The 19,457-nt window shown below is 42.4% G+C and overlaps 1 protein-coding gene across 1 annotated transcript; it reads right to left on the bottom strand.

The window, feature by feature from the left end:
* Positions 1–4,505: 4,505 nt before the first annotated feature.
* TM4SF20 (transmembrane 4 L six family member 20) lies at positions 4,506–17,680 on the bottom strand (the record flags this gene model as incomplete). The annotated part of the gene is made up of 4 exons (XM_084778950.1): positions 4,506–4,838; positions 7,267–7,418; positions 11,654–11,719; positions 17,498–17,680. The coding sequence occupies 4 exons, from the start codon at positions 17,678–17,680 to the stop codon at positions 4,559–4,561; spliced, it is 681 nt and encodes a 226-aa protein (XP_084635076.1). The 3' UTR covers positions 4,506–4,558.
* Positions 17,681–19,457: the final 1,777 nt, after the last annotated feature.

The following is a 19,457-nucleotide window of genomic DNA, read 5'->3' as shown; positions in this document are numbered from 1 at the left end:
ACAGATCTCTGAATTAGAAGCCAGCCTGATCGAGAACAGCCAAGACTACACAGAGAAACCCTGTCTCAAAACAAAACAAAACAAAACAAAAAAACAAAAACAAAAACAAAACAAAAACCCAAAAGCCAACAAAAAAAAATTGAAAAGAAAAGAAGAATCATTAGACTTTACTGTTAGGTGGAAAGGTGCATGTTCACATGTATACAAACAAGCATTTTAGTTTGGATACCAGATCAAAGATTGAATGCCCTCAAAAGATGACAACTTCAGGTGGCCTGGGGGCTTTAGGTATTCAAATTGTAGCATCAGTGTCCGTAAGACTAAAGAGCATAGAAATAATCTGCCAGCTATTTCCACCAATGGTGTTACTGTCAAAGATCATTTCTTTTTGAAACTTATCTTTTTTTCTGACTGAGCAGAAATGTGGACTCATGTCACAACTTTCCAGGATGATGAGAAAAGTCTTAAGTTCTATCTCAGATTTTGTCTCTGTGCATATATATATATTTGTGTGTGTGTGTGTGTGTGTGTGTCTAATTAGCTCACGCAGGTACAGTAAGCTGGCATTCGTTTTATCTTTTTATTTCATGCCTGTTGGCAGGTTAATATTAATTTAGTAAGCATTGTCTTCACTAATGTCTGGGTGCTGAAGATGCTGTTCATTCAGCAGGCCAATCCCTTCCCTACTTTGTATCAGGTACCATGCTATGCACTGATTACCCCAGGAGAAAATAAAATGTATGTGTCCTTGCACCCATGGAGTTTCTGATTTGGTGTAGGACAGTACACTATAGCAGTGTAAGAATCACACACAGGTCTTGGTAGGGGTTCGAAGTTTACTGCCTATATTCTCCTTGGCTGGTGCCTTAGTTTGAGGAGGACCCCAGGACCCAGATCTGCCTGTCATAAAGTTCTTCTTGTAGGTTTCTAGGACCCTGTGGGTCCTACTATTTCCCCATTCTTCCATGCTGCTCTCGCCTAAAGTCTCAATAGGATGTCCTCTCCTCTGACCCACTTTCTTGGTAAGTAAAGTTTTTCATGGGACGTATCCCTTGGACTAGTGTTTTGATATAAGTGAGTATAGACCTAGCCGACGAACATGATATTCTCCACTGTTGAGTGGAGAGTGAGATCTGGCTCTCACAGGAAATCTGGTGCCCCTTTTCTGACCACGTCCCCTGGATGGGAAGGCCTGGCAGCACTCAGAGGAAGGATAGCAAGTTACCAAGAAGAGACTCGATATTCTAAGAGCATATATAGGGGGAGGAGGTCTCCCTCAATCACAGACATAGGGGAAGGGAGAAGGGGGGAAGTGGGAGGGAGGGAAGAATGGGAGGAAACGGAAAGGGCTAACAAGATGTAATATGAACAAATTAATATAAATAAATAAATAGATAAATAAATAAAGGAATCACACACAGAAGGAAATACTAGCATCAGGACCAGAGAGATGGCTTAATAGTTAAGAGCATGGTTGCTCTGCCTTAAAACCCAGGTTCAATTCCCAGCTCCTACATGATGGCTCACAACCCTCTGCAATCTTAGTCCTGGAAACTTGATAGCCCCCTCTAGCATTGCACACATATAATGCACAGACAAGTACCCAAGCAAAACATACATATACATAAATACAAAGGAAAGAAAATGCTAACAGTGTTGTGCTGAACTCTACAGAGTTGTGGTACTTAGTGTTTGTCAGCTTGCTCTTGCCTGATGCTAGAACCTCTAGGGAGATGGGCCTGTGGGGGAATCATCCTGATTGTGTTAAGTAGTGTGGGAAGACTTTTCTTAATTGTACGGGTAAGGACACCTACCCCCACCTCCCCACCCCCAGCCTTCAGCACACTCCTCTGGATTGTATAAAATGGGAGAGAGACCTAAGCACCAACAAGCATTCATCATCTGCCTCTTGACTGGATGCAGTGTGACCAGCTGCTTCACAGGCTCCTCCTGCCTTGACCTCTGCCATGACGGACTGTGCCTTGAACTGGGTGCCAAAATAAATCCTCCTTTACGTTGGTCGCTTTTGTCAGGATATTTTCATCACATCAACAGGAAAAGAAACTGAGACAGAGGGCAAAAAAGAATCCTACTTGTCGGTTTGACAGTCATTGTCACACTCTTTAATAGTCATGATGTGCTGAAGGATGAAAAAGACTCAGCCAGAGGTAAGCCACATGGGGGTAGGAGTGGGACTTGGATGGGACGGCGTGGTTCCTGATCTTTTAAGTTCTGTGGTAGATAAACAAAAAGATTAAAAAAAAAAAAAAGACCTTCATGTTTCAGGAGAATTCACTGGCTCGGGTGATTACTGACTTGGTTAGTTGTGATCATGCTCACAGGGAGACTATTAAGTATATCCTAAAGCTAAGTCTTAAATGTTAATGGGTATGTGGGGAGGAGATAGTTTAGGGAGACTGTCTTAGTACAGTTTAGTCTAGAAAAGGGCTCTCAAGTTCTTGTATTTGGACAGTTATTACACAGTATTGCAGTTACATTCCAGGACTTTTTGTGTTCTGTTTTTAAGATTTATTCTTATTGTATGTGTCAGAGTGTTTTGCCTACCGTGTAAGTGCATGTGAGCCTGGTACCAAAAAGGCCAGAATAAAGTACTGGACCTCCTGGACTTTGGATTACAGACAGTTGTGAGCCACCATGTACATACTGGGAGTTGTACTCAGGTTCTCTGCCACAGCAGCAACTGTTCCTAAATCCTGAGCATCTGTCCAGCTCACTTGAGAAAACACTTTCTCAGCTGTACTTTTGTACTGGCATGTGCACAGTTGCCCTGCAGTCTTGAAGAGGGTACTGGCTCCCTGGAAGCTGGAGTTACAGGTTGCTGTGACATGCCAATGTGGGTGCTGGGAATCAAAGTCCAAATCTTCACAGGAACAGTGAGTGCTTAGCCAATGAGCCATCTCTCTATCCCACTTTATAAAGCCCAGTAAAACTGAGAGAAAATTGAATGTTAGCAAGAGTGCTAACATTCAGAAATTATAAATTTTGTTTTCCCTAGCCTGGGAGAATGAGGAAATAGAAGGATCCAGCGGGTCCTGGAAAACTACAGGCGAGTCTGGGCCCTGGGGTCCTCCGCAAACTATGGCAACAGCCAAGGAAAATATAGGCAGTAAACCTCAAACCCCTACCCAGACTAGCCGATGGACAGGACATTCTCCACTGTTGAGTGGAGAAGGAGATCTGACTTTCACACAAACTCTGGTGCCCCATATTTGTACATGTCCCTTGGATGGAGATGCCTGGTGGCACTCAGAGGAAGGATAATAGGTCACCAAGGAGAGACTTGATACCCTATGAGCATTTACAGGGGGAGGAGATCCCCCTCAGACAGACATAGAGGAGGGGAGTAGGGAGGAAGTGGGAGGAAGGGAGGAATGGGAGGATACAAGGGATGGGTTAACAACTGAGATGTAATATGAATAAATCAATAAAAAAAAAGAGAGAAACAAAGCAAGAGAGCTTGAAGGAACCAAGAGATCACAGTAGTGCCTACTGGCTCAGCAAAAATATCCCAAATGGTTCTCAGCTATATTGAATGGATTTGGTTCCTTTCCTAATTAAAATTTATGACATTAAAAAAATTTGTTTTCTCTGTTTTATAACATTTCAATGCAGTAAATACATTTTTGTTACCTGTCTTTTAAAGGTCAGCATAACATAGATAGAAACCAACTTCTAAACAGCTGAGTTTCCTCATGAAAAGATACAAACATAAGAAAATAGAGTATTGCCAAGTGCCCATCAGCTAAATACAACATTTTTCTGTCACATCAGGTTTTGGAGTAAAGTATTTTTAGAAATGTGGCCTACCTCCTTAAACATATAATTTTTTTAAAGATTGATTTCTTTATTATGTATACAGTATTTCACCTGCATGTCAGAAGAGGGCACCAATCACATTATAGATGGCTAGGAGCCACCATGTGATGACTGGGAATTGAGCTCAGGACCTTACGAAGAGCAGACAGTGATCTTAACCTCTCAGCCATTTCTCTAGCCCCAATAGATATTTCTTAAACTAAGACCATCACAGTATCATGGGGTCTAACAAATGTTTTTCTCAACACACAGGACAAAAAGAAATAAAAAAGCTTCTCTACACCTCTCTCCAGTATCAACCACTGATGACTTTGTTTTTTTCTGAGTGGAGATGTACTGCATGTGCAATATGCTTTGTATGTGAAAGGTTCATTTGTTGGTTTTTGTTTTCAACACAGAGTTTTTCTATGTAGCCCTGGCTGTCCTGGAACTTGCTGTGTAGACGAGGCTGGCCACCAGCCAGCCTCTGCTTCTGAGTGCTGGAATTAAATGGATGCGCCACCACCACCTGGCTTAATAGGTTTTGGGGTTTTTTTTGTTTGTTTGTTTGTTTGTTTGTTTTTTAAAGTTGCTTCAGAGATGATTCCCAAAACAACTTTTTGCATTAAAATGATTCAGTATTCCAGAAGATGCTTCATTATTGAACTTATAAAAACATATATTTTAAATGCAATTTTCTAATTATTCAAAGTACTGAGACTCTAGTTTATTACCCTTTAAACTATACAATTTGGCCCCTTCGCCTAGAAACACCACACAGGCAGCCAAGGAAACCAATGAGAATCTGACTGAGCCCAAACAGGACTTCGAGGATCCCAACAAGCAGGAGGCTCAGAAACACTGAGAAGTGGAAAATCCTGTGTCTGTCCTCTTCAGAGTTGGAGTTGGGTATCTTCCAGTTACTGCCCATGCTATTGTTAATGGTGGTCTTTAACTCAGTGGGAGAAGCACAAGTTTCATTGAAGAACCACTGCAGATTGAAGGATTCAGGACCAAAGTTACTAGAGGGAAAAAGGAGAAGGGTTAAATGTGCCTATTAAGAAAATAAAAGCCTCAGTATACTAAAGTCCAGCAGAAACCACAGCTAAGATCTCATTTTCTGAGCACTTGTGCACAGCCCTAATGCTTAAAACTTTTACTTCCGAGATCAGATGAGATTGGGCACGTTCAGGGTGACACAGGGTGAAGGGGCTGGCATCAGGTTGTAAAGTGATTAAGTAAAAAATAAATAAAAATGCAAGTCTTACACATCTTATTCTTCCTAGAACACCTCGTCTTAGGATGAACCATGTAAGACTGATGCTCTCATGTCAGGATGAAAATAAATACCAACAGGGTCAGGGGTGTGAACCTGTCTGTGCAGCCTTCCCACTTACTTGCCAAAGACAGGAAAGCAAATGAGATCTCTTCTCTCCCCTCCCTCCCTCCCTCCCTCTCTCTCTCTCTCTCTCTCTCTCTCTCTCTCTCTCTCTCTCTCTCTCTCTCTCTCTCTCTCACACACACACACACACACACACACACACACACACACACACACACACACACACACACAGCTCAGTTTTCCACATAGATCTGCTCTAAGGCCAGATGAATGGTTTTTACTCAAGACATTTCAAATGTCTGATTAAAATGATGTATACCTCTTAACATAAAAAGCTTTTGGTCCTAATACATCTGTCTCAATTTTTTTGATTTTTGCTTTTGTTTATCAGAATAAAATGGAGTACTCTTAGGGAGTACACATTTCTGGACTTTGGACCTGAGACCATAACAGTATTTGCAGCACATGACCTCTGAGGCTATGGATTTGTCTGAGAGCACAGGATTGCCCTACTGTATTGGCCTCCCCAGATGTCCAAGAGCTCCTGTCCTCACAGGGTAGACAGCTGCCTACTACATCAGTGGGCTGGTATTCCTTGAGGGTTAAATGTGTGCAGTAGATGTGGTTGGGAGTTAAAATTTTTCTTACTATTAAAGGAATTTCTTGGAGGTTTGATTAGTTCACACTAATACCTGCTATGCAAATGTTGAGAAACTTATATTTAAGTAATAGGGAGGACAGTTGTTTAATAAAGTATAAAAGATCTGGTGACTTTCTGAAACTAAATGGCTAATTAATGATACCTAATGAATTAGATTGCCTTACTGTTTTTGAAAATGCAGGCATAGAATTGTCTCAGTGGACCCTTTATATGCAATTGCTAATGTTCTGTCTTACTACATAGCCTAAATATTTTTATTCCTGTCTATAAGTATATAGAATCTACTAGCTGTTGTTTTGGGTTTTGGTTGGTTGGTTTTTTTTAATTTCAAAAGTACAAAGGCTGGGTTGGTGTCTCTATGAATAGAGCCTGAGAATCAGAGTTTACATCCCAGCACCCACATGAGAACCTAGCACTGAGGAGGCAGAAGCAAGAGAGTCCCTGAGCCTAGCTGGTTAGCTGTATCATCAGGCTCCAAGCTCAGTGAGAGACTGCCTTGATAAATAGAGAGAAATTGAGGACACCTGTCATCAACCTCTGACCTCCTTATGCGTATATGCACATCTGTCCACCCAGAACCAACAGACATTACAAATACATGAACACCATACACGCACGCACACACATACACACACACACACACACACACACACACACACACACACACACACACACAATCTGTGGTTTACAGATTTAGTAATTAGGGACTGGTAGGATGGCTCAGCTGTTCGGAGCACATACTTTCCTTCCAGAGAACCCAAGTTCATTAGTTCAGTTCTCAACCAAGGATAGCTTAGAACTGCCTGTGACCCCAGTTCTACAGGGATACATCACCTGTAGATTCAGGATACACACACAACAACAACAATAATATAATAATAAAATAATAAGGCCTAGAGAAATCGCTCAAAAGTTAAGAGCTTTTGTTGCTCATGCAGAGGACCTGGGTTCAGATCTCAACATCCACATGGTGGCGCAAATACAATTTGCAACCCCCATTCTGGGGTACAGTGCCCTCTTCTGGCTGCCATGGTTAACTGCACACATGGGTGATGCACTTGCATGCAAGCAAAATAGTCCTATGCATATAAAACTTTAAAAAATAGTGCCGACTTGTAGGAAGAAAGTGTCCCCCTCATTCCCCCATCACTGTTCCCCAAGGATTTAAATTAAGTGTATATTCCAAGAACTTCTAGGAGACACGCAGATATAACCGTGAATGTTCACAAGACAAGTATAAGCCACCTGAGATCAGCCAGACCATTTAGATGAGGCCATACTCACAGCATTCAGGATATGGCAGCCCCTCCACTTCTTTATGAGACGCTACCTACTGGTATTAATTTACAAGTCCTAGGAATGTCCCAGTAGTTAGAACAGAGAAAGGCTTGCCTTGTGCACAATGGTTAGCTACAGCTACGTGAGAGAGTGACAAAATGCTACTCACCTCAAGTTTTTCAATGAAAATTCACAAGTGGCAGTATTGTTGGCCGGAGTGTTACAAATGAGAGGCCCTTCCAAGAGAGCCTTCACTGATACCAGCATGCAATACACAGCACCAATGATGGTGATTATACTTAACAGTGATGAAAGAAACATCTGGAAAACAAAGCAGGCACATTTGTACATGTCATTGTATGTCCATCTGTTTCAGGTTATACAGCAGCAAGTGTGTAGCACTTACAGTTGTAGTCAGCTACTGACCGTAGTTCTCCAGTTCATCTATGGCCCTAGATATTTTTTCTTATTTGTAGGTATATATATGTGCATGGTATTTGTACATGTTTGTGTAAGTATGTTCTGCACATGCATGTGTGCGAGTGGTGTAAACTACAGGTTGATATTAGGTCTCTTTCCTTACCACTTCATTCTCCACCTTGTTTTTAGACAGTATCTGTCACTGAACCTGGAGCTCAACCCTTCTGCTAAGCTGGCTGGCCCGTGGGCTCTACCTTTCTGCCCCTGTAACACTGGGGTTATAGGCAGTTGCCACTGTACCCAACTTTAGTGTGATCGAAACTGAGATCCTTATGCTTGTCCGTCAGATACTTTCCTGACATAGCTATCTCCCTAGCCCTGTGCGGTCCTGAGTCTCGAGACTGCAGTTTCTTACGCATGGATTTATGAAAGAGGCAGGGAGCAAAGTCTGCCGTTGATTGTTGCCAAAAGATAGTTACACTTGTCAACGTCTCTGAAAAATTTCAATTTCCATATTCCTAGGCTTTACCTGTTCCTTCTGGCCACTAAACTCTGGTCCTTCCTTCCTATTGTATATAGTTCTAACTACATTGAATCTCCACTAGATCTTAACCACCTAAGTTCTGATTTCTGGCCTCTTGGTTCCCAACTCTTCCATCTGTCTTTGGTTGGTGCTGTAAGCAGTCCGTGGCCAGCATCCTGAAGGAATCAATCAGCTGCGGCATCGAGAGCAGGACTGTTCAGCTCTGCACACTGAAGTGGACATTTTGCTACAGAGAGCCCTTCAAGGCAGGGTGGGATGAATCAGGATCCCTGGTCACCACCCATCAGATGCTGCTGTCACTTCCTTCTCCCAGTCCAGTGTGACAACTAAAAGCTGTCTCAACAGTGCCACGTGCCCTTTTGGGGTAGTTGAGAATACCATGTTGGAGGGAAAGCTTGATTCTGAGTCACACAAATAATGGGTGGAATTTGGCATTAAAAATGGAAATTAGTTGAAATCTGAATAAATTAAATTAAATTTTTAAAAAAAGAAGGAAAGAAAAATGGAAATTAATGTTGGATGTGGGTTTTTTGCCCCCTCCCAAAATAATGTTTGTGTTTCACAAAGTTGTTAGTGATTGGGATTATTTCAAAAGTAAAAATGAAACAAGAGAACACTTTGCCTCTCATTAGCTCCTGGAGGATTGTGTGCTGTGTGTTTCAGACCCTTGATGAATAGGCAGGTATGTCGAAGACCATGTGACGCCACATGTATTATCTCACATAATCCTTTGAACAACTCTGAGAGAGATCTATTGGTGTTCTCTTCATGGAGAAGAGAAAACTAGAAAGGAGGCTGACAGCTCATTATGAAATTCATCTAAGAAGTACTGGTGCTCTGGTTCTTGCCACTTTGTGTCCTTAGATGAAAGCACACAGTAATGGTAGTTCGGGCCAGTTGTAAATCCTGATTCTCCAACACCACTGTGTCTTGTACAAGCTACCGAATTTACTCATTAAGAAGTGCTGCTCTTAGCTCTGACTTGTCACTGCTAAGAGGCCTTGCTATACGCGATTTTAGGCTTCTGTATTTGAGGAGTCATTCAAGTGATTCAGCAAAATCATATCATATTGAGAAACAGAAGGGGAAGGAAGCAAAGAACTGTTAAATGGAAAATAGCTGAAACAGGAAACCCTGGCGTTACAATGTATACTGACACCTGGTGCCCCCTTCCTGCCCTGCCGGGAAGAGAGGGGGATTTTATGCCACCTCAGTCTTATCTTGACCCAGAAGGCACCAACTGTAACTTGAACACCTGGCTGCCAGCAAGTGAAAAGCGTTGATTGCTAAGGAGGTTTTATGACATTGATAATAAGCAGGCAAACACTACTGCTAATGGCATGAGTAATATTAAAGAATGCCTCTGTGCCACCCCCTCTTTGCCACCAGCAGCCCTTGAAGATCCTCAACCTATGGTTTTGTTGAAGTATGACTGAATTATTTTCAAGGTTGATGTGAGCAAAATGGCCTGCTAACTCAAAGCCAGTACCTACATGCAAAGTGCCTCGGTGGAGGGCTGGAAAGGTGGCTCCGTGATTAAGGGATCATCCCTTCAGGGCACTCAAATTCAGTTCCCAGCATCCAGTTCCACATCCTGACACTCCAGCTCCAGAGCATACACTGCCCCCTTCTGTCCCCAGTACATACTCACACAGACACAACATAATTGAAAAATAACACCAAGAGGATCATTTTTCCTGAAAGGGCATGTGCAAAAAAAAAAAAAAAAAGTTAATAGAAACTAGATTTGAGAAAAGTTCCAGTGTTCAGCTAGTTTCCAGGTTCAGAGCATCAGAAGCAAACCAGAATGTCTTGAGAATTTGCATCACACAGAAGCAAGGTCAAGCCCAACTGCATTAAGGTATGCTAGTTTAGGAACAAAAGTGACAGGCAGTAGAAACCAAAAACTAAGACCTATTGAGTGCTTAACAAAGTAGTAAGACAAAGGCTAAAACTACCATGCTTCAAGTGATTATTGTAACCCTGGATAAACAATGCCAAAAGCAGGCTCTGTTTAAAAAAAAAAAACAAAAACAAGGACAAAGGGGGCTGGAGAGATGGCTCAGAAGTTAAAAGCACTGGCTGCTCTTCCAAAGGTCCTGAGTTCAACTCTCAGCAACTATGAGATCTGGTGCCCTCTTCTGGTGTGCAGGTGCACAGTCAGGCAAAATACTGTATAATCAAAAAATAAATCTTAACAAAACTATTTTCTGGGGCTGGAGACATGGCTCAGCAGTTAAGAGTAATTGCTGGCCAGGTAGTGGTAGCACACACCTTTAATCTCAGCACTCTAGATACAGAGGCAGGTGAACAAACGCTGTGAGTTTGAGGCCAACCTGGTCTACAAAGCCAGTCCAGGATAGTCAAGGCTACACAGAAACCCTGTCTCAAAAAACCAAAATAATAATAATAATGTAATTGCTGTACTTCCAAAGGACTCAGACTCAATCCCCAGCACTCACGGGTCAGCTCACAGCCTTCTGTAACTCCAGTTCTAGGGGATCAAACACCCTCTTTTGGCTCCCACAGGCATCGGCAAATGCAGGCAAAACACCCAGTATACTTAAAATAATTAAATTTTAAAAATCACAACCTATCTTCTATGGACATTATTCCCTTTCGGCCAGTGGCTCTTACCCCACCCCACATTGGAATCACAGGGTACTTCTGAAGAATGACACACACAGAATTTTGGGGAATACTCAGGTGCTTGCATTTTTTAAAAATCTCCCTTGGTTTGTGGGTGTGTGTTCCCATCTGATTAGGAACCACTGATTTAAAACCTTTATGCTAAGTTCAGCCCCATGTACTGATTATGGGTACTTGCCATTGGTCTACCCCTACCTTAGAGAAGTAGACCCTCAGGTCCTGTTCTTGGTGTAAATAGTATAAAGACTGTGAAATTGGGAGTCTGGTGGCCTTAGAAAATACTGTGCTGCCCTGGCGAATTATTTCTTGTTTTTTGCTCTCTCTCTCTCTCTCTCTCTCTCTCTCTCTCTCTCTCTCTCTCTCTCTCTCTCTCTCCATCATCATCATCATCATCATCATCACTATTTGGTCAATAAAAAGAGTTGCCAGATTATGGCACATGCCTTTATTTCTCAGGGGACAGAAGCAGATGGATCCCTGCAAGTTCAATCTGACCTAAATAAGAGCAATTAACCTAGCATACTAACCTTTCCATACACACAAAATAAATAAATAAATAACACCATCAAAAAAAAAAAAAACCCTGAGGGTTCATGGGCCCTAAGTAATTTATTTACAACTCAAAACAAGTATTTTAGTATGAAATGGATTACAGTTCTGGGTGTGGCATAAACTCTCACTTGAAAAACTTCTGGTTCTTTAGGTGACTGACCTAAAAGTTAAGGGAAGGACTGAAGGCTAGCTAAAAACTTAAAAAAAAAAAAAAAAGGAAAGAAAAAGAGAAACAAACCAACATAAACTATCTTTTCACTCTTTACTATAGGCAGCCTCAACAGCATGGATCCAAGGCTGCGGCCCAGCAGGGCCTGATGACTCAGGGTGGTTTTGCTCAGCAGTCATTGGCTGCTAATGACTTCCACCCAAGCCCACTGCTCGTACTCACCCCAGTCTTGTTATTGCAGCATGCTCTTTTTCTCGCTGACAAGGACATGGCTGTTGACGGGATGGCCTGGAACAAACATTACAGGAAAGATGAGTGTTATCTCTTCTTATCACATGAAAACTCAGTCCTCACCACCTTCCATTTATTGCCCCTTGGGAGAATTCAGTGCTCGGGAGAATCTGGCAACATCCCTGTGTTGTGAACCTTAACACCATTTTCGGCCATAAAGATTGAAAGGGCAAGAGTCAACAGCAGCCGGGAAGCTTTCTGGCTACTTTCCTGTTGACTCGAGTCAGCCACAGCCTCCTGAATTTTAAAAAGAATAGGATGACTTATTTATGTATGAGTTTGGGAAGAATCTTAAAGAGTTGGTCCTGTCACCCCAAATTTCCCTTTTCTCTCTCTCCACTCCCTTCATCTCTCTCTCCCCTGTTACCTCTCCCCTCCCTTCCCTTTTCAAGTTTCTATAACCAGCAGTCATATCTAAGTTCCTGTAAATAAGCCAATCTGGGAAGAAGGAAATTAACAGGGGTTTTTTGTTTTGTTTTGTTTTCTTGGTTGGTTTGGTTTGGTTTTGCCTGTGACAGGGACCAATTCACCACCACCCCCAGTTGCCTCACTTTCGACACCCCAAGCCACCATCATCTTGCCAGTGTTCTCAAGCCTATGACTGCTGGGCCCCCATGCTCTTCTGGCTCCTGTATCCCTAAAATGTACCCATCAAACTTTACACTGATGTTTAGAGGACTTTGGGGTTTTTTTGTTTGTGGTGTGTTTGTTTGTTTGAGACAAGTTCTCGCTATGTATAGCATTGTCTGGCCTTGAACTCGCTTAATATAGACCAGGCTGGCCTCAAACTCACAGAGATCTACCTGTCGGTGCCTCCCGAGTGATGGAATTAAAAAGCAGACAAAAGTTTAGTATATATTGCATTCTATACTGCTGAGGAGAGCTGTAAATGGTACCACATTCTTAAGAGTTAGTTTTCTATTTTTAAAAAGAACTCGGCATCAGCTGTGACTGGAAACTCTTCACTAGGAGTTTTGTGTCATTGAAGGACAGACTGTCGGTTGCTTCCTTCCACTTGGCAATTTTCAGCTGTGAAGAGCATTTGCCAGCTCGGCCCAGGTGCCCTCGAATAATTCCCCAGCTGCCCTGCTTTGCTAACATGGCAGGCTCTGTAGCTACGGACCAGGTGTTTGTTGGGACTTGACATGTTTTGGGTTGTGCCCCCCAACACTGGTGTATGCCCTATCCCCCTCGCCCGCTGTCTAAACAGGTGGAGCAAATGTGAGGAGCCTGCCTGAGAAAGTCAGAGAGTTCAGAGCCAAGCTAGACATGGGGTCTCTAAGCCACTGCCCCACATTGACTGATGGCTTAAAATTCACAAAGCCACTCTTTCTTGTCTCCTGGAACCCCACCACCCTTGCTCATGTCAACCCCCCTCTTAATTGTCCCTTCCCTCATTCTCTTCTGAAACCATGACTCCCTGATTTTTTCTAGAACAGATTCATGGCTCTAACAAAGCAGCTTTCCCAACATATGTCACCCTATCTAATCAATCACACGCTGACTCGATGTCACTTTGTGTTGTGGCCAAGCTTTGTTTACACCGTACCAACTCAGAAGCCTCACATACATATGGCCTGCTCAGCTACCCCTGTGCATAGCTGAAAGCCCAGAAAGAAAGGGGAAAAAAATCTTTGTCATCATTTATACACTAAGCTTTTTTGGTCGTTCCCAGAAGACACTGCTTTCTGATCTCACATAACAAATAAAGTAGAACAGGAGCTGGTGAGTATGCACTCCCCACCCTTATCACCTCACTTTTATAAATAAAGTTTTATTGGGACCCTATCTCATTTGCATAGTATCTGTTGCTACTTTTGCATTAAAACAGTAGCGGTTGATTGTTCCTAAGCATATTTGAATTCATAGGGTTTTGTGAAATTCAGTCTTGCTTCTCTTGGATTTAGAAATAATTACCACTCATTTTCTTGGCAGGAACCCATGTTTTTCCCCCCAGTTTTAGAAATTGTACAGCTTTATAAAGGAAGCACACAAGAGACTTAGTTAAAAACTATGATAGGAATCAAACTATGGGAAACCCTCTAGGCTCTTGAACTTGAGAGCAGCACACAACGCCATAGCTCAGCATGAACACAGAAGCTCTGTTTTGTAAAGGTTTTTGCATGCAATCTTCTAGTCTGTTCGACTTACAGCCATTTGTTTTGCATTAAGATTTTAATAACTGGCTTTGACAAATTACCCTTATGTAATGAATAAAATCAATAAAGAGAATGATTAAGACCAGGCTTATAATTAACTTTATATAAAGTAAAAGAGCTTTTCTGTTTATAGTTTTCAAGGAACATTTTAAAATGCTTTTAATGCTTGATCAAGGAACATTTATATTGACGTTCCCCTGGCCCTTAGTAGATAATGTCAAAGATAATTAACTATATGGTGTTTTACTTGGTTACAGTTTCAGAAGATAAGAACCTTGACCTGTGATTGGTGTTGGTGAACTAAATGATTTCACAAAGTAATCAGTAATGAGCCCCAGAGTTTGTGGTATATGCAGTGTCCTGTAAAGTTCCCCATTTCTAAAGGGATCCTAACATGAAATGTAGCAACTGCCCAACAGTTCAGGACACTTAGTGAATTCTTCTTTGTAAACTGTCCTGCAGAAGCCAGAGTCTTGATAGATGTCTCAAGGAACAGAATTTCCCTTGGAAAAGATATGCTTCTACCTTTATGGGGAGCCAAGGGTCATGAGCGTATGCTTGCTTCAGGAGCACTGCTGTTAGCCACCTCTTTGCTTGTGGGCTAAGCTCCCTCATGAGGGTCTGCCTATGAAGAGCATCAGGCTTTCCCATGAGTTTGATGCTTTAATGATTTTTCATTATTCTTTATTGAGGGAAGCAAGATAGACTTAGCTGTGGTACAAGGAGTCCAGATTCTCTGAAGTGTTCCGTGAGTGTGGAGACCTTTCTATGACTCAGCTTCCTGGTTCTTATACTTCATAGATTTTATCTTTGACCTCTGTAGGCCGGAGGCAGGGATTGAAGACTATGGTATTTAATGAGCTTTGGCATTAGATAAATCTAGAATTGGATATAATACCTATTGTGTGACCTGACTAACATTCTCAGCCTTCTGGTTTTTTTTTTTTTTTCCTAGTCTACAAAGTACAAGTGATAACTGCAGCTAAGACTAGGCAGCATGTAAGCTAAACTAGACATCCTAGAATCCTCTCTTGTCATTCTTGGTCTGTCTGGTCTCCCCTCTGGCTCCTTGCTTTCAAAAAAAAAGCAAAAAAAAAAGCACCAAAGATGTAAGTGGGTGTCATCACTACCCTTTGCTCTTTAATACTCGTAGCAAATCTTAGAAATACTCTTTCTTGTGCTTTGGGGCAATGCTACTTCATATTGAGAGACAGCTGAGTTTTTCTGATCAGGCTGTCTCAGCCAGGGCACTGCTGGGAGCTGAGCAGAAGGTGCCTGGAACAGACGCACTCTGCAGGCTTCTGACTCTGCTTACACCAGGTGCAGAGGAGGCCAGCCCTGCTCAACTGCCGGGGAGTCTCCCAGAGGACAGGGGGCAGGCACAGTGCCTTGCTCTCGCTTCACGTTGGTCAGCCTGCAAGAGAGCTGGCCTGGTGGTTGGAAGAGGTAGCCCAGATTTTGCAAAAGTTTTACCTGTGGCTGTGTCTGCCTGAAGCAGATGGCCAGATCACTCCTGGTGGCAAAGGAAAAGAAGCCATCGACCTGTGGGCAAGGCTTCTTGAGTGGCTTTGCATTGCCAGATAGGCTCAAATCCAGGGTGTCGGCCAAAGGGCAAAGTTTTATATACTGTGACCTTATAGGTTTTGTTGCTTAGGCGTTTTGGTTTGTTTTGTAGGCTGCTTTGAGTTATTTTGGCTGGCTGGTTGGCTGGTGAGTTTTTAGAGACCCACTGTTATTATTATAGCTCAGGTGACTTAAGACTTAAAATCTTCTGACCTCACTTTTTTCAGTGGTATGACTCTATGTATATGTCACCATATTCAGCGCTAAGAATGTTTTTATGTAAGCGTAAGGAGAGAGCTAGTAGTAGCAAATTCATCTTCACTAAGAATTAGTGACCCATAGGTGGGAGAGATGACTCAGGGATTAAGAGCATGCACTGCGTTTGTGAAGAACCCAGGTTTGGTTCTCAGCACACACATCAGGAGGCTCACAACCACCTGTAACCCCAGCTCGAGGGGACCTTATGCCCTCTTCTGGCCTCCACAGGCACTACACATATGTGCACAAACCCACCTCACATACAGTATGTGTGTGTATACATTATATACACACACATATATTAAATATGTGTGTATATATACACGTAATCTATTTTATATTTTGCATATATCATATATTATACATATACATAATATACAATACACACACACACACACACAAATATAGTGATTCAAAGCTGGGTTTGTTCGTTCACTCATATAACCACAATAAGATCCCAGGTGTGCGTAAAGAAGGAGGGGAAAAAGTGAAATGAGGCAAGGGGTAAGCCACTTCCTCCAATAATTAGATCCAAGTAGAGAAATAGAGAACTCCTCTTTTATGTTCTCAGTTTTTAAAGAGTTATTTCTATGTATAATTATCTGCAAGACCCTTGTAATGTCACCGTTTATAGCTCTCTCTCTCTCTCTCTCTCTCTCTCTCTCTCTCTCTCTCTCTCTCTCTCTCTGAAGCTCATCTCTCTGACACTAACTATACCCACTATATATTACTTTCACCACACAAGAGAGATGGGAAAAATGAAAGCAAGCCCCTCGGTGCTGAGTTGTTGCTTTCAACATCCCTAATCCTATTATACAGGGACCAACAGCCGAGCCCTAGGATAAGTGGTTTGGTAGTGGCCGTAGATCAGAGACAGACAGACCCACAGTCTTTCATATTCTTCCTGATCTGAAAGCTGGATTCTATAAGTGGGTGCTGCCCAGACTGGCTGCACCAGAATTTCTAGGAGAAAATGTAAAACTGACTCAGCAACGCTCTTAACGATTCAGTGTTAAGAACTCAGGAATTCTGTGTTATACCGCTTTGCATCAGATTTCCACAAAGATGCCCGTTCAATATCCTCGAACTATAATATTCTGGCATTCTGGGATCTGTGTAATAGCCAAAACAAAAAGTCCATGAGGTCAGATACTGTCATAGTCACTTTTCTATTGCTGTGATAAAACACCATGACCAAGGCCAAGCAGCTTATGAGAGAGGCCCAGGATTTTGATCTGTATATCATAGGCCAACCCCTTTGAGAAGCAGGCTAAGCCTTGTTATGCCATCTCCACAGCTGCCCAAGCACAGGAGTGCTTCTCACTCTCAGAGAGCAGCTTCCCACATTCCCTATGATACTTAGAAATCAAAATGGGCCAAAGAAAAAGCTGAGGCTATGGGGTAAAAAAAAAAAATCCCACAAAGTGGTGGGTAACTCAGTGGCTTAGAATTCTTAAAGCCCTGCGCACCACCTCCAGTACCGCATTTAAAAAAGAGGAAACTGAAATTCCTTAATATTAAAAAATAGGGTTCAAAAGTGTCATCCTACCTGGGAAGAAATGCTGTCACTAATGACTTAACCAACTTCTTGCCATAAGGTCCCTAAGATGGACCACAGTTTTCTCTGTGTAAACTATCATCCTTTACAACGTAACAGTATAAGTCAATGGTAAACCACATCCCTAATTGTATCCTACAAAGACATAGTTGACTGCAAGGCTGAAAGACACACTTAAAGACAGCAGTAAAAAACCAGTACACCTTTCTCCAAGTCAAGCCAGGTGGTATTACTCACCATCAGACCTGCTCCTATGATTCCCGGGAACCACCACTCATAGCAAGAGATGGGGTTCTGAGAAGCCGAGTCTCCCTCAACTAGGCTGATACCCAGAGGTATACAGTTGATAACCACTCCTAGCAGGACCAGAACCAGCAGGCTGAAGCCATTGCAGGACGTCCACCCCTCGCAGCACGTCATGGTTTTCCCAGTTCGGTTGGAAACCTCCTCAGAGTGGCTGCGCTTGTGGAGCTCTGCCTGGCCTTTTATCCCAACGTTCTGGTTAAAGTTTAGCACTTATGAAAAATGAGTTGCGGAAAGCAGTTCAGAGTCCAGTAGGACAGGATGTTATGAGGATAATGACGGGAACCAATAATCATTTTATATTATGATGAGATGAAGGGAAAAAATCTATGGTTGCTGTGCGGTAAATTTACTCTTGAATATAGGCGGGTAAAAACTGAAAAAAGTGGACTTGTTTAGCATAACTCCTCCAAAATATTCCTTTCCTGATATGCCTCATAAAAAGTAAGAAGACAAGTATATTCAATCAGAATAATTTTCATATATCGGTATTATCATATAAGAGGTATCTTCATTTTGGAGTTATTAAGTAATAATATGAACATATGTAAGATTAGGAAAATGTTTCTCTTCTGTAAGTATTCCTGATTATTCTGAATATTAGTGTTCTATTTCAGGCTGTTTTCTTACACACAGAATTTTTTATTCTGAATTCTTCCAGTCTCGTAGATGATTTTTACACAACCCACCTATGTCATCTGGGAGGTTTGGCTAATGACACCAGAAGTGAAGTGATAAAATATGGAAACCATGACAAAATTAACAGGAGAGAGACTGGAGGGGAGACGATAGTGTCTGGCTTTATTCAAACCTTGCACCATGTACCACAGTTTCTCTTTCTAGACTCTGGTTCTGTGCTGTCTACTGTTAGCTTATGAGGCTCTCGTGAAAAGACTTAATCAGTTGGAAGAAGCTTCAAATGCAAAAATGCTTGTTCACACTGAGTGGTCACCATAGCCCACAGGAGGCTCCACTGATGGCCCTCAAGAGGCCCAGATGAGCCCCCCAGCGGCAACTGGATCCAGGCTCCAAATATACCGAGGCCATGTTTTAAAGTGCATCTGCTCTTATTATTGCCTGAACTTGCCTGCTCCATTTCTCTGCACTCACTGGAAGGTGAGTCACTGGCCTATACCTGAGTATGAGTGGGCGGTAACATTCAAATGAGTTCACCCAGAAGAAAGAGGCAGACCCCAGCCAGCTCCATCTGTAACACCCTCCTTCCATTCCCGGAACACAGATTCCACAGATGCTGCTGGAGGTGGTGATGGGGTACAGTGTAGAGTCTGCTGGATTTACTAGGGATTGGGGGGATATGTGCTTGGAGATGGGTGGCTTTAGTGACCTCTATGTGAATTTCTACATCTCAGTTTCTACTTTACAAAGAGCGACTAGAGTCCAGTCCTATAGTCCCATAATAAATTACCCTCTCCTGCTCTTTTAACTTCTGTTTTTTGGCAGCCAAAAGAGCTAAAAAAGAAAAAAAAAAGGTTACTAAAACCAATTATTGGAAAGCACACTAATCATTTGGCTCATGGCGTGACAAAACCAGAAATCTGAATGCTCAAACAAGTTTATTCAGATGGGCTGGGAACCAGTGTTCCCTTATGCTTTGAAACTGGCTGAAGTTTGACAAAGGGGTGATGAGGAAAACATTCTTTTAACCATGTGAGCAACTTGCAGGAAAAAAAGATTCTTCTGTCTGTGTTAAGTGAGAAGAGACGCACTTGAGGAATTCTGTATGTAAAATTGCTGAAAAGGCCAAAGGAAAGGCTCAGGGCTTAACTTGTCAGCAGGAAGCCTTCCCAGGACATGACTACCTGAAGGGACCTGCTGCCTCCGCTGCTTTCAGAAAGGCAGAGACACCAAGCAGCTGCCCCCAGGAACAGGCAAG

The sequence above is a fragment of the Acomys minous genome (assembly GCF_964271855.1).
Source record: "Acomys minous genome assembly, chromosome: 4".
Classification (NCBI taxonomy): domain Eukaryota; kingdom Metazoa; phylum Chordata; class Mammalia; order Rodentia; family Muridae; genus Acomys; species Acomys minous.
This window is presented reverse-complemented; position numbering and strand designations above follow the sequence as displayed.